The sequence below is a fragment of the Narcine bancroftii genome, chromosome 5, assembly GCF_036971445.1.
Source record: "Narcine bancroftii isolate sNarBan1 chromosome 5, sNarBan1.hap1, whole genome shotgun sequence".
NCBI lineage: Eukaryota > Metazoa > Chordata > Chondrichthyes > Torpediniformes > Narcinidae > Narcine > Narcine bancroftii.
The window spans coordinates 102,092,324-102,107,899 of record NC_091473.1 but is presented as its reverse complement, the minus strand read 5'-3'; the positions used below and the strand labels follow the sequence as shown (position 1 = coordinate 102,107,899).

Sequence of the window (15,576 nt, the reverse complement as noted above, 5' to 3'; positions counted from 1 at the left end):
AAAAAGTCCATAGAGAGGGAAAGGGATTCACTGCTTCAATGTAACTGTCATCACCAACTATACACACACTCACCTAATTTTTGGACAATGGGCATTTAAAAATGGGCCTTTGTTGTGCATTTAAAAATTAACACCCCTTAGAAAAAAAAAGAGCCACCATATAATGATGGGCACCCATTTTGCCAATTTAAAAACAAACTCTAAAAGCTCAACCGAGATGTCAAATCTGCCTTTGAGGTAACCCTTGTTTATTATAACAGTAACTCCAGATGAATAAATCAGTATGAATATGATGCATTCTGGAGTTCAAGTCCTGGGTCATTCTGACTTCTGAAATACAGCATCGGCTGATTATAAAATACGACAAGTGTCTTGAGCATTTACATATAAAAAAGAACTGTTAAGAAAATAGCAGAACCAAGTACCCCCTTGCTCGATTAGTTGCCAACAAGTTACTTGTGCTCAGTTGTTTTAAAGTTTATTTCTTTAGGTCACCTGTCATTTTCAAGGGTAGCTGTTCTCTGGATTATACAGAATTTTCCAAAAATAGTTGACAGTATTTGAAATAAACTTAAAAATTAAAATGTAGATAAAATATACTTTTGAACATTAAATATAAACCTATAAACTGATAAAGCCAATAAGATCTTGGAAAGTTAAAAAAAATGTTATAACTCGCTGATAAAACCTGCCCTGCAGTGGATTGATGATGGCATTTTACTTATTAAGTGGCAATTACTGTAGGTGAACAGTGAAACAGACAGTTCCATTCTCTGGTAAAGCTGGTATTTATTGTATTAAAAAAAAACAAATAGAAGCTCCAAACTATGCTTTAGAAAAAGGCATATTACTCAACAGATATTGAAAGTTTTGATTTACAACATAGAACTGCAGCAGAGTACAGGCTATTCAGCCCACGATATTGTACTGACCTACCTCATAACCTTCTATTATTCTTTCATTTATGTGCCTGTCCAAGTTTCTTAAATGCCTCCACCACCACCCCTGGCAATGCATTCCAGGCATCCATGACTCTCTGTAAAAAAAATTATCCTTGATGTCTCCCCTAAACTTTCTGCCCTTCACTTTGTACAGATGTCCTCTGGTGTTTGCTACTCCTGCCCTGGGAAAAAAGGTGCTGGCTGCCTATCTTATCAATGCCTCTCATAATCTTGTAGGACTCCACTAAGTCACTTCTCATCCCTCTTCGCTCCAAAAAGCCCTAGCTCTGCTAACCTTGCCTCCATTGACCTCCAGCAGAATATTTTCCATCTACTTTCCACAGGCACACCAATTCTGAATCCAGACAGCATAGATCCCATGCCTCATGACTTTCTGAATTAGTCTACCTTGAGGGACATTGTCAAGTCCCTCACTAAGATCTATATACATCACAGCTACTGCCTTACCTTCATTAATTTATTTTGTTACTTTCTCAAAAATTTCTATTAGTCATGCTGACTATCCCTGAGAAGACTATACTTTTCTAAATGCTCGTAAATCCTGTTCCTAAGAATCTTCTAGAAAAGGTTTCTTCCACTGATGTTAGACTCACTGGTCTACAATTCCCAGGATTCTTCCTGTTAGCTTTTTTTTTAAAACAAGAGGATCACATTTGGCATTCTCCAATCCTCTGGCACCTTTCCTGTGGCCATGGAGAATGCAAAGATCATTGCCAATGCCCCAGCAATCTCTTCCCTCCATTCCTGGGATGTATCTTGTCTGGTCCTTGGGACTTATCAAATCTATTATTTTTGAGAAGATCCAGCACTTCCTCTTTCTTAATCTCAACATGGTCCAGCACATAAGCTTGTTCTATTCTGACCTCATCATGACCAAGGTAATTTTCTCTGGTGAATACTGAAGCAAAGTATTCATTTATGGTCTTCCCAACTTCCTCCGTCTCCAGGCACATCTTGCCTCCTTTATCCTTAAGCAGCCTTACCTTCACTCTTGTCATTCTGTTCTTCATGTATGCATGGAGTGCAAAGCCTATGAAAAGAATCCTCAGCTTTATGTGACCTATCCTTTAACCAACAGGGTTCTTTCCATTCCCACTTCAGGATTATTTTGTGTTGTTTAACATCTATTGACTGAACATCTGTAATCTACAGCAGTTACCCAATAACACTGAAAACAAGAACATGTTCTATGTCACAGATTAGTCACAATACTGTAAATTCAGTTAATTCAGGTTTGATACTATATGGCATCATTTTGCAATGTTTAGATTTTTTTATTGTTAGCTTTAAATTGTTACAATGCACTAAAAAAATTCATTGATCCAATCAGATATTTTATAATGTATTAGAACATCTCTGCATTATGTATCAAAATATCCCCTTCAGCAGCACCTAAACCTGGGAAATGACTGAACAAGGAGACCTTGGGCTCCAAGTACATGTTCCCTGAAAATAAGAACACAGGGCTATGATGAAGGTGTATGCTTGCCTTCACTGGCCGAGGCATTAGGATACAAGAGTTGTGTCATCTCTTGACAGTTGTACAAAGTGTTGGTTAGTCCATATTTAGAGTATAGATACCACATTATAGGAAGAACACGATTAAGCAAGAGAGGATACTGCGAAGATTCGTAAAGAAGTAGCCTCGATTCGTTTGTTTTCCTGGAGTAAAGGAAATTGTGAGGCGTCGTGAAAGATGAATATAAAATTATAAAAGGCAGTGGATGTCTGTGTCTGTTGCTCACAACAGGGGTTTCTAAAACAAAGAGGGCAGAGGCTAACAGTGATTGGAAGGTAGTTTAAAGAGTATTTGAGGAGCAAATTTTTTGCCTAGATATTTTTGCACAGAGTAGTTGGTGATAGGAAAGAGCTGCCTGGAGATGGTGGAGGCAGGAACTGTAATAACATTCAAGCTGGACAGGTGCTTGAATGAGCAAGGCATAGAAGGATATTAATTAATGCTGCCAATTACAATAGCCAGAAATGGGCATGAAAGTGTACATAGACATGGGAGGCCAAAAGACCTGTTTCTATAATGTACAACTCAATGGCTCAAATTCACATAGTGGACAAAACGGTGCAAGAAAATTGTGAAGTAACTTAATTCTATAAAAAATGAAATTAATTTTGGCTGTTCAGCTTTTATTCCTCTTTCCTCAAACTCAATATTTTCACTTTTTCCTCTTCATCTGCCTCACATTTCCTAGCCACTAAGTCCACTAATCTAAATTCTTGTCACTCCTACGACATTTGAGGTGATCTCAAGAGAAGTTTGGAAGCAGTTAATGGGTAAGCATTTCTTACTCTTTCAAAAACATACCATAGTTTGGCATTCTCACCTCCCTCCTGCAGAGCTCTGAGTTTACAATTTTATTTGACTGAGAGACACGGACAAAATCCATCTACTGTCCCAGTCTGTTGCATATATTTTGAGGGCTTTCAATCTCAATGAGTTTCATGTGGATAGAATTTACCTTACTAAAGGAATTCCTTGATTTGTAAACATCTGACTTAAATGCTTTCACTGTAACCCCAATGACCCTTCAAGATAGTCGTCCTTAATGTAGAAAGCTAACAAATAGCCAACCACTCTCTGTGCAATGGATTACAGAGTACTCAAATTTCCATAACTATTACGCAGCTGTTTGCATTAACAAATTTTCAAGTCACAATGCACTTTTTATAACCATCCTGCTATAAATTAAAGAATCCCTGCACTGTTCCAATGCTTGAATATAAGATTTGTTTGAAAGATTACACTACAGATTGAAAAAAATCAAAACAATGTTTTAAGTCAGAAACAATCAAGACTATCTTTAAAGATTACAAGAAGGTTCAATTACCCATTTATAATGTAATTTGTAAACCACAGCACTTCCACTTTCCAGGGCACTCCAGTCTGCAATTGATGGTATTAAAACTCCATGGACTATCTGGTCATCAATCACTGGTTATCTGTAGAATCAGCTCAAGATGAATACAGGATGAAACAGGAATCATCCTGACCTTACACCATCAGAAAGTCGTTTAAGGCTCACACTGAGTTTTCTCAGATATACGAATCATTCAGATTTTAAAAAATTCATTTCAGCACAGACTTCGTCATTGTTTCCATAAGATTTTGTACAAAACTCATCTTTTTGTTTTAAACGGAGCAGCCATATTATTACAGATTCTACTACCTGACCCAGCGGACATTACCTGCTTGCTTGTGTTCATGTCCACATTTGCTAATATTTTGGCATTTTAAAGATACTCTCTTGCTCACTAAAAAAAAGCCAAGTTGACTGAAAAACTTCTTTTAAAAGAATATAGTCAGTGTTGGATGGCAGGGTGTATTTTGAGGTGGATGCACAGTTGTTTTGGGGGGGAAGGGGGTACGGACAGACTATAAATAATGTACAAGGAGATAGCAGAAAATAATGTAGAAAAATCTGATGTTATCCACTCTAGTCAATGCAGAGATTAAAAGTCATTGTTTGAAGGGTTTAAATATCTTTGTACATGAATCGCTGGGTGCAGCAGATAAATAGGAAAGTAAACAGAATGCTGGTCTTCAATGTAAGAACATGTGAGTACAGGAAAAAATACTTAAATGATACACTATTACTTCTCAGCCTTTTTTCTTTTAAGCCCTTCCATCCATACCCACCAATGACCTTGTGCCTGTAACCTTGTGCTCCTCCCCCCACCATTTTATTCAGGCACCTGCCTGTAATTTCCTCATACTGTACTTTGATGAAGGCCTCAGCACCCAAAAAGTTGGTTGTGCATCTTTATCTTTCCTACTTAAGGAATGCTGTTTGACTTGCTGAGTTTCTCTGGCATTTTTATGTAAACTACAATCAGCACATGAAGATTTTCTTCTTTAACTAAATTATACAGGGATTTGGTGAGACTGCACATGGAATACCGTGTGCATGTCCGGTCTACCTGTGATAGAGGAATTAGTGTCAAAATTGAAGATTGATTCCTGATTTGGTCATGTTGTCTTTTGAGAAGAGATTATACTGACTAGATCTATACTCTCATGAGCTAAGGCAAATTAACCTTTCAAATTTCTTATTGGACTTCACAGATTAAATGCTTGGATAATGCTTCTGCAGTCTGGGGTATCTAGAATTAGGGGCCACTCTCCAAATAATGGGTCAGCCATTCAGGACAGGAATCGGAAGAAAAGTCCTCAGCCAAAGGGAAGTGAATCTATGGAATTTTCTGCTCGTGGGCTCAATTACTGTATATGTTCATGACAGATCGGTAGAATGTTGGGAGTGAAAGGAATCAAGGAATGTGGGTTTAAAGCTAATGTGTGCCATAGACTTATTGTTTGCTGGAGCAGGCATGGTGACTTCTTCTTAAATCCTTGTGTGTACAATGTGTTCTTCATATTAAATTATATACTTTCCTCAAGCCCGTAAAATCGAAGATACATTATCAGCTTGTAAGTATTATAGAAATAGATATTCTAATTATTGACAACCCCTAACGCAGCCCTTTTAAATTATGCAGGTTGAATTACTATAGGTCTTGAGATGACTAAAACAGAATATCCCGGCAGTGTTTCACATTGTAAACTAGAATCTACACACCACTTCTGCTGCTTTTTCTCAGTTGGGACAATAAAAGTGGAAGTAGAAAGAAACATCAATTCAAAACTAGCCAGCTGATGCTCTTTATAAAAAGGCTGAATATAAAAATTATGGATTTTTTAACACTTTATAATTACTTACAACACTAAACATTTGCCACACAATATTTAAAGGATGGATGGATTTTAATTCCAGATAAAAGGCTATTGAAAATACTATTTTATGCAGCTTCAGCGTATAGATAGTTCTGAAAGATCCCCAATACGCCAGACAATAGCAGCAAATTATTGCAGCTCACTGCACTAAGAAACAAGACCACAAAGAGCTACACTGGATACAAAAAGGTTCAAAGCTGCCCACCTGTGGCTGTTGAGGGATATTTACAAAGCTGGGATCCCGTGGTCCAACACTCACGAATCGGTTTGCAGGGGAGGTGCTGGGTGTCGAATAGGCTGTGAAGGGAAGGGATACATGCGTTCAAGAAGCAGCAGTGGGTCGCACACAAACACACATCTTAAGCCTGATTGAAAGACAGCAGGGTCTGTAGAAGCACTCACCCAACTTTATGTCTGGTACTCTTTCAACTCCCTGATAATGAACCTGAGCTTTAGAAACCTGAGTTTCCATTAAAAAAAGACATACAAAGGCACAACCTCTTCTTTTTGTAGGGTAATAATCACAGTACTACAATGCTTCAATGCAAAACAGTAACTGAATTTCATTTCTTAGAAATGCATTATTGTGGAAACATAAATGCAATAAGTCACAAAAAAAATGCCACTGGTTAATATCTGTTATCAGTGATGCAAGGGTCTGAGGAATGAGGAAGCAATATGAGCGGGTGAATTAAAGCAACATTAACAATACAGTTTGTGGAAACGTAACCCAAAGTAGCAAAGGCAATATTTCAATACAGGACATAGGTAGTAGGCATTTACTGATGTAATTATTAAAGAAGAATTTATAGCAATAAAGCCAAACAACTTGTCTTGGCTTTTAGAAAGTTGAAAACTGCTCGGCTGTTTCCTTCAATGCTTTGTGTGAACATTGGGAGCTAACGAATGACAAAACAGGGTAAATATGTTAATTATAATTATAGGAGCTTCACTTTCACAATTTATATTTGGATAAAACCTGCCTGATATTTAATAAAGCTCAACTGAAAATTGGTGAAGAAAATATTGCAAATATTTGGGTAAAAATTGTACTGGAGAGAATGAACAGTAATATTGTAAAGAGACTTGAGAAAGTTTTTGAGTGGTCAGAATTGTACTTGACAAAAAAAATGAGGAATCGTTCCCAATCTCCAAAATATTGCTGCACACAACAGACAGAAGAATTTCTTCCTCCAAAGTGTTCCCTGCCAGGGCTGGCAGTCTGCTACATGCAGCGAGCTGAGTTGGCTACAACCAAACTTTATAGGCCACCTAGAGTTACAGGTGCAGCGACAAGATGTGAATGGTTTCCCATTCTTTCTGTTAGTCCAGCTAACCTACAAATAGCGAGAAGGAACTTCTAGTGTAAGGATACAGAGCTTCAAATTAAAAAAAAATAAAACTTCAAAATGAAGTAAAATATGGAAGAGTAATTAAAAAATGTAATTCATTCCTAATTGCAGGCATGTGCAGTTAACCTTATGCTTGATCCATGCTAATGAAGAAGCGGAAATGTAGTCAAATAATTTGCAAGGAATATGTAACCACATTTATTGCCTCATTTTTGTTGGCAGAGAAACACATTTTTAACTATATTTTTGAACATGCTACCAGCTGCATTGACAGAATTCTTTGTTAAACCTTCTGCAATGTATCATCATACTTTGCCTCAGCTCACCTCAGAATATATTATTTTTACCCTTATATAGTAAATCTACTGCCATTCACAAGAGAATAGCAAGAGCTAATCTATGATTACATCATCAATGCAAGATTTACTTCTTTTTATATTTTATCACTAATATTGTTGTTTGGAATAGCGAGATGGTTAAACATTAGATTGTTCCAAGGATAAGTCTCAAACAATCATGCTTACAGCTTGTTATCTTCAAATTGATGATTTTATTAACTGAAAAGCTGAAATGCACATAGTCCAAAATTATGAGCGACTCTGTCTATGGTATTTGGGATGACGAACTTCTGATGTGTTGTGGGGGTAATGTTCGCGGGATTTTAAAGATCAACTTTGCTAAGATTCCAAGAAGTTGGTAAACTATGCCATTGACTGAATGATAGGCAAGAGAAAAATACCCTAAAGCCCCCTGCATGGGTGGGGATGTGACTCTCAAACTGGACCTAAGGTGGGCATGAGGTTTGCAGTGTCCCATTTCTTGCGACTTTTAATTTCAGAAGGAACTTGGAATGAGGTTTTCAACTGGTTAATACCTCATTCTTATGTGCCAATGGTACATAAAGCTCACATATCCAAAGTCAAATTATCATTTTTATGCGGATGTATCTCCTCGTTATGATAGATGCAGCAATGGAGATGCTTAACTAATGCATATGTCTTGGAAATGCCAGTGTCTTGAGAAATACTGGAAGGAAGTATTTCAAACCTTTTCTGTACTTTTAAAATTTAACTTCAAGCCTAATCCTTTAACTGCCATGTTTGGTATTTTTGGAGAGAGTGGCATAATCTTAACGGCATCTGATCTGCATGTGTTAGCTTTTACTTATAGCTAGGCAGGCAGTGTTGCTCAGATGGAAGGATACTACTGCTCTGCCCACTCATGCTCAATGGCTATGTAATGTTATGTCATGTTTAAAGTTAGAGAAGATTAGATGATCAATTTCTGATTTGAATTTTGATTTTCAAACACTGTACAGACCTTTTTGAATTATTCTCATAATCTTTAATTTGATATGAATGTAGAGGTGTTGACTAATAAGGTTTTTTTTTTACTTTGCTAAGAAATTATTTTTTTCTCTTTTTGCCATAAAAAACTTTTTTGGTAGTGGGTTTACATTTTCTTTTTTTAAAATAATAAAATATTAGTATAATATAATCTGTCATTTGTGAATGGGGGGGTACCTTAGATATAATGCTATGAAATAAACTTATGGTATTTTTTAAAAGATGTTATTCACTCTATATTTTTCAAACTGGAATTTTAATATTAATGACAATAAAAATATTGAAAAAGAAAGCAGTGTCCCTTTGTACTGGTCAATCAGGAAAGGCACTTTCAGGATTTGAGCCTCATTTGAATATTTCAGCTGCAGGCTGAGCCTGGCTCAAAAATGAGCCAGCTCCTGCATGGTGATGTCTTTCTGCCAAGGCCCTTTGTTGGATGTTGAGGTGGGGAAATTAATAATAAAAGTTTGAGGGTGATGTTTTTTTTTTCCATGACAAAGAGGAGCTCCTTCTTACATTCCTCCCTAGTTCTTAAAAACTCCCTGAAACTTACATAGTTTTAAAAGATCTCCAACCATCCTGGTGAATAATTTATTGAGCATGTTCTGGAGATTTGTATGTGACAATTATAACTGGGGTCTACAGTAGTTCATGCACTTTCCGCAATGATGCCAATAACTATTTATTGACCTGCCTGGAATCAGGTACAAAGATGGGAGTACTTTCCTCTACTGGCCTCCCATTTAACAAGCCTGAAGCAGAAAACTGATTCCAAGCCATGGACAAAGGCATATTGCTAATAAGTTCTTTACCACAGGACAATCTCCGAAAACAGATGCAAAGAAAGCCCTGAACAGTTTTCACATTTCATAATGTTTATTGTTTAAAGGAGAAAATATTTTCAGAAAAAGGCACTTAACAACTTAAATAAAAGCATCATTTATATGGAAGCCGGAAAACAAACAAATTGCAGGGAAAAAAAAACTTACACTCAGTGGAAAAGAATATTAGTAAAGCTCGATGCCTTCCATTCAGATGCATGAAAATGATGCAAAGTAACTTCATAATGAAAAATGATTAACCAATTAGCTTTCCACATTAACATTTTTACACATTTAGATAGGTGACTTAATGCTTGGACCACCTTAGAAGGCCAGCACTATCTATCTTCACATAACATACATGGGGTTTGCTGAAGTACACTTACTGGGTGAAGTAGGTGATGCTGCTCCTCCATCTGTAGATGTGGTAGCTGGTTTTGTGTCTGGCACTGGCAGAGGCACAGGCCTAGCCATAGGTGGAGGAGGTGGGGGTGGCAACATTGGGGTGGGAAGGAATGGATTATGGACTTTGCCTTGGCTGCTTCCATTTGGCTGTGGGACAGAGTAAAAATAATAATGAATAAGTCAAAACCACAGCTAAAGAAAAGGATTTGTAAGCAATGATTAAAGTTCATGGAGGCAGCATCCGTGTGAAAGAAATGTGATATTGAAGTAAGATAAGCTTCAAATTTTTTTTTCTCAAACCACGTACAGTTCTGTGGCAATCGTAAAATTAAATAGCGGCTTTACACAGCTGAACTGACAACAATGTATTATCTCTGTCTGGACAAGCTGGGGACAAACGTTATTTGATAGGCCGATACTAACAACAGGTTTTGAACCTGGTGGTATTACCATTTTAATAATGTCTATTTTTCACCACAGATATATGATGTCATATTCTGGACCACACAAGCAGCACAAAACATGAAAAAATCTGCAGTCAACCCTGCAGACTCAAGTTAAGCTACTTACAATTGTAGCCTAAAGGAAACATTGCATCTTTTGAAATTGCATTAACATCTCAAAATGCTGACGGAGAAATTTGATCTCCTCAGGGGCAAGAAAAAATTCCAAACTATGATAGGCAAATGCAACAATTATGGTATCTTTCCACACTTTGCAAGGCACTTCAATGTTATCAATTTAATAGATATCAGTGCAGGATAGCACACTGATCCGGCCATTTGTTATTCACTCAACGTGTTACTTCAGCATATTTCAGACTAGTGATCCAGACAAATATCTCATTTTCTATCACTTGCATTGCTGCATTTGAAAGACTCAAAATTTTCACCCAGAGCAAGAAGAGACAATGATCCCATCAACCTTCTTACAGCTCATGATTCATTCATGCACAGCTTCAATTCTGCAAGCGACTGTAAGAGGTATGAAACAATACAGATGTCCAAGTGCCTACTCTCTCACTTGGTAAAGAGTGCTATGAACTACTCTCCATCATCCTGATGTGTGCACCTCAAATACTCAAGAAACTGAACTCTATCTGGAAGTACTTTTTAAAATTCAATCAAATATAAAGAAGTGTACGACAAATAATGTGAGTACAAAGTGGGTGCTCTATTACACGAGAAGATCTGCTGTAATTTACAATAGGGTATTTCTGCAAGAAATCTCATAGGCAGATGGGCACAAGCCATTTTTATATGGTTTGGCTTTCCATTTTTACAGCCATTCAAATGACTCATAATCTGCAGACTTCAGCAGAACATCTAACACGAGTTTCAAGAACAGAGTGGCCTTGGTTCTCACGTCTTGAAGCTGCACTACTAAAAGAAAACAAATTCTTTACAGACTCAAGTATTTTCCCATAAAAAAAATTGTTTTAAAGACTTTTCTTGCTGCTAAACATTATAAAAAGAAAAGAAGCAAATAAAGCAAATCTCTACAATCTGTGCTATCATCTATCACTCAGCAAATCAAGCAATATTCATTGAGAGAGAACCAAAGGCAATGATTCAGGCCAAGAAATTTTCATTTGAACTGGAAAAGTTGAGAAAGCAAATAGATGTTAAGTTCTGAGAAGAAAAAGTGTGAAGAGAATGACCTCAATAACACTCCCCTCCACCCCCCCCCCCCCACCCCAACCTACTTCTTGTTAGGACTCCATTCCATTTTCATAGTTTCTCATGTGTTTTTTTTATACAGCCACTGCATTCCGGGAAATTATTCCCAATTTTATGGAACAAAGTCTGTGTATAAAGATCATAACGGGAATTCCCGTACTGAAATGTTACCTCCACGACCCCTTGACATTTTCACAGATCGCCCACAGTCTAAATTGAACTACAGGCGATCCGTGAACAATGGGCTAATGAGTAGGATGCAAATCCCGTACTTCAGGTATTCTGTCTAAACTCGTGGTGAGATATGGATATTTGGAGTTTTGGTCAGTCCTGTATGATGGCCACTCCCGGAAGGTAGGGAGACATTTCAGAATGCAAAACCACATGACACCTTTTAGAACAGCAAACTGCAACCAGACAGATTGCCGGCACCAGAATCAGTTTCTGCCTGGCCATCTGTTGTTTTAAAGACAGTAGTCCATTTACTCCACGATATCAGCCCAATTAACACCTACTTGTGAAGTCTCCATAGGGATTCTGCAAAGTTTCTGTAAAGTCACTGTGAACATGAAGTCTCTCTTTTAGCAAAAGTCTTGCATTTCAAATGAAATCTCTTCTATGAAGTTTTTTTTGTGAAGTGACTTTCACGAAACCCACACAATCTATCACTTTTAAAAACATATTAAACATAATATAAAATATAATATACCCCGCAACAAACAGTAATTTACTTCTTCCGATTTAGTGTAATTGATTCAGTGTGAGCCATTTAACCACTTTGTATAACACTTCAGCCTGAAGAAAACTGAGGTCCTCCATCAGCCAGCTCCCCACCATGACTACCAGCCCCCCCACATCTCCATCGGGCACACAAAACTCAAAACGGTCAACCAGTTTACCTATCTCGGCTGCACCATTTCATCAGATGCAAGGATCGACAATGAGATAGACAACAGACTCGCCAAGGCAAATAGCGCCTTTGGAAGACTACATAAAAGAGTCTGGAAAAACAACCAACTGAAAAACCTCACAAAGATAAGCGTATACAGAGCTGTTGTCATACCCACACTCCTGTTCGGCTCCGAATCATGGGTCCTCTACCGGCACCACCTACGGCTCCTAGAACGCTTCCACCAGCGTTGTCTCCGCTCCATCCTCAACATCCATTGGAGCGCTTACACCCCTAACGTCGAAGTACTCGAGATGGCAGAGGTCGACAGCATCGAGTCCACGCTGCTGAAGATCCAGCTGCGCTGGATGGGTCACGTCTCCAGAATGGAGGACCATCGCCTTCCCAAGATCGTGTTATATGGCGAGCTCTCCACTGGCCACCGTGACAGAGGTGCACCAAAGAAAAGGTACAAGGACTGCCTAAAGAAATCTCTTGGTGCCTGCCACATTGACCACCGCCAGTGGGCTGATAACGCCTCAAACCGTGCATCTTGGCGCCTCACAGTTTGGCGGGCAGCAACCTCCTTTGAAGAAGACCGCAGAGCCCACCTCACTGAGAAAAGGCAAAGGAGGAAAAACCCAACACCCAACCCCAACCAACCAATTTTCCCTTGCAACCGCTGCAATCGTGTCTGCCTGTCCCGCATCGGACTTGTCAGCCACAAACGAGCCTGCAGCTGACGTGGACTTTTTACCCCCTCCATAAATCTTCGTCCGCGAAGCCAAGCCAAAGAAAAGAAGAAAGAAAATAACACTTCCATTAGTCCACAGGTAGGATTCTAAGATCAGACAACTAGCAATTTAATTCACTGACCTATTCCTACTCTGGGCTCTGCCTTCAGCCTTCTACATAATTCTAAGAATGTCCAACATGAAACTGAGATTATGGGATCTCATTTTCTTTCTACGAACATAGTAGCCCTCTGTACTTACCATTGAATTTAACAATTTCAGGCAACCAACCTTTTGTTTCTTTTCACAGATGAAGTTGAACATTTTGTATTCAATTTGTTTCTGTTTTGTTTCCCTTCCATTTGTAAACTGCAGTCTTTTAAAATAATGGTAACTTTGAAATTTTTTTATCCTATCGAGTAATTTCCTGTGTAACCCTTATCTGTTCCCATCTCTACAACTTAAACACATTGGTCTTCTTAGTTTTTCAATTTTGTTGAAAGTCGCTGGACCTGAATGAACCATTGACTTTGTCCTTCCCTCACAGATCCTTCTCGACCTTCTAAGTTCATCTAACATGTTCAATTTTTTTGACTGATTCATGGCCATTCATTACCCTACCAATGGTGCATTGAGTGTATGGAAAATACTTTCCACAAAATACACAGCAAGACTACTTTGGTAGTACCTCTTAGTCTTCTAAATCTGCAACATTAACCACCTTGGAGGTTAATGGCCGCATGTGCATGGGATCGTCATTCATATGACAATATCTTGGATTCTAATGGAACAAAACATTCCATCATTTTCAAGCACTCCTGTAAATCACATTTAACAAGTGACTTGGAGGTAAAATTGCAATTTTTATTATCACTGGGTCAAAATCCTGTAAGTTTCCATTTTCCAACAAGTTGCATTGCAGAATCCATGTGGTAGGTGGCATATCTAATGCCAATCACAAGAACAGAAAATCTTTTCTTATACTTGTAGCACTGATACCAGGCTTAAACATGGACTCTGCAGGAAATACAGCATTAGAAATCCCTGCAAATGATCACAAATGCAGGCAGAAAGTAAAGTTTACAAGTCAAAGATCAATTTTCAATCGACTGTGCAGGGAGGATAGGCAGGAAGTCAAATAGAGGAACACCATATATGGTAAATGGTAGGGTGCTGAGGGAAGAGACCTTCAACATCATTGTAGATAGGGTGATGAAGGCAACCTATGATGTGTAGGCTGGAGCATAGAAAATAAAAATTAGGACTTTATGTTGCAACTTACAAATCACAGATTAGACCACACTTGAAGTAGCAAATACAGTTCTGGTTGCTAAACTATAGGAAGGATGTGGTTATGCTACAGAGAATATGGAGGAGATTCACTCGGATGTTGTTTAGATTGAAGTACTGAGTTAATGGGCAGAGGTTGGATAGGCTGGGTTTGTTTTCACACCAAGCAAATGATGCAAAAGTGACCTGATCCGGATATAATATGGAAGGTGCACGTAGGGTAGCTATCAGAATCCTTTTCCAATGAAATTAATTTTGGCTGTTCAGCTTTTATTCCTCTTTCCTCAAACTCAATATTTTCACTTTTTCCTCTTCATCTGCCTCACATTTCCTAGCCACTAAGTCCACTAATCTAAATTCTTGTCACTCCTACGACATTTGAGGTGATCTCAAGAGAAGTTTGGAAGCAGTTAATGGGTAAGCATTTCTTACTCTTTCAAAAACATACCATAGTTTGGCATTCTCACCTCCCTCCTGCAGAGCTCTGAGTTTACAATTTTATTCGACTGAGAGACACGGACAAAATCCATCTACTGTCCCAGTCTGTTGCATGTATTTTGAGGGCTTTCAATCTCAATGAGTTTCATGTGGATAGAATTTACCTTACTAAAGGAATTCCTTGATTTGTAAACATCTGACTTAAATGCTTTCACTGTAACCCCAATGACCCTTCAAGATAGTCGTCCTTAATGTAGAAAGCTAACAAATAGCCAACCACTCTCTGTGCAATGGATTACAGAGTACTCAAATTTCCATAACTATTACGCAGCTATTTGCATTAACAAATTTTCAAGTCACAATGCACTTTTTATAACCATCCTGCTACAAATTAAAGAATCCCTGCACTGTTCCAGTGCTTGGCATATTAATGGACCAATCGAGTCGTGATTTATTAGCAGGAACAAATATGAGATACCAAGCGCAAGTAGAGCAGCCATTGTTGTAGTGGCAGGTGTGAGAGTGGTCCAGTGAAGGAGAGACAAGTTAGAGGTTTTGGTATGAGAAGCTTCAGTGACCAGTGGCTGAAGATGTGAAACAGGTACAGGTAAGGTCAGCTAAGGTCTTTACATAGCAATGCAGAGAAGGTAATGGATATGGCAGCTAAGACAGTGGTATGCACCAGTGGCAGAATGTGGGAAATCTGAAACAGCCTCAGGTGTCCCTGTTAACTACACTTGCAAGAGGTGGAACCAGCTGCAGCTCCTTACAGACCATGTTAGGCAACTCGAGCCAGAACCGGAGAGAACTCCAAATCACTCATGTGGCCAGAAGCTATAAGGAGACATTCCCACCCAAGAGGCATAGATAGGAAAAGGGATGTAATTCTGAAGAGGGAATATAGGGAGTTAGGAAG

General features: G+C 38.4%; 1 protein-coding gene across 50 annotated transcripts in view; it reads right to left on the bottom strand.

Annotated features, from left to right (window-relative positions):
* nfia (nuclear factor I/A) overlaps positions 1–15,576 on the bottom strand; it is a 607,739-nt gene that overhangs the window by 67,656 nt on the left and 524,507 nt on the right. For 47 of the 50 annotated variants that reach the window (XR_011357787.1, XR_011357794.1, XR_011357786.1 and 44 more), the window contains 2 exons: positions 9,612–9,777; positions 5,912–6,003 (listed from right to left, as the gene is read on the bottom strand). Coding sequence is in view for 21 of the 50 variants with exons in the window: in XM_069938538.1 (XP_069794639.1) it covers positions 5,912–6,003; positions 9,612–9,777 (258 nt within the window). In the remaining 29 variants the exon portion in view is untranslated. Of the gene's footprint in view, positions 1–3,817; positions 3,918–5,911; positions 6,004–9,611; positions 9,778–15,576 lie in introns of those variants that run through there. The other 3 variants (XM_069938543.1, XM_069938530.1, XM_069938528.1) reach the window with 2 other exon arrangements.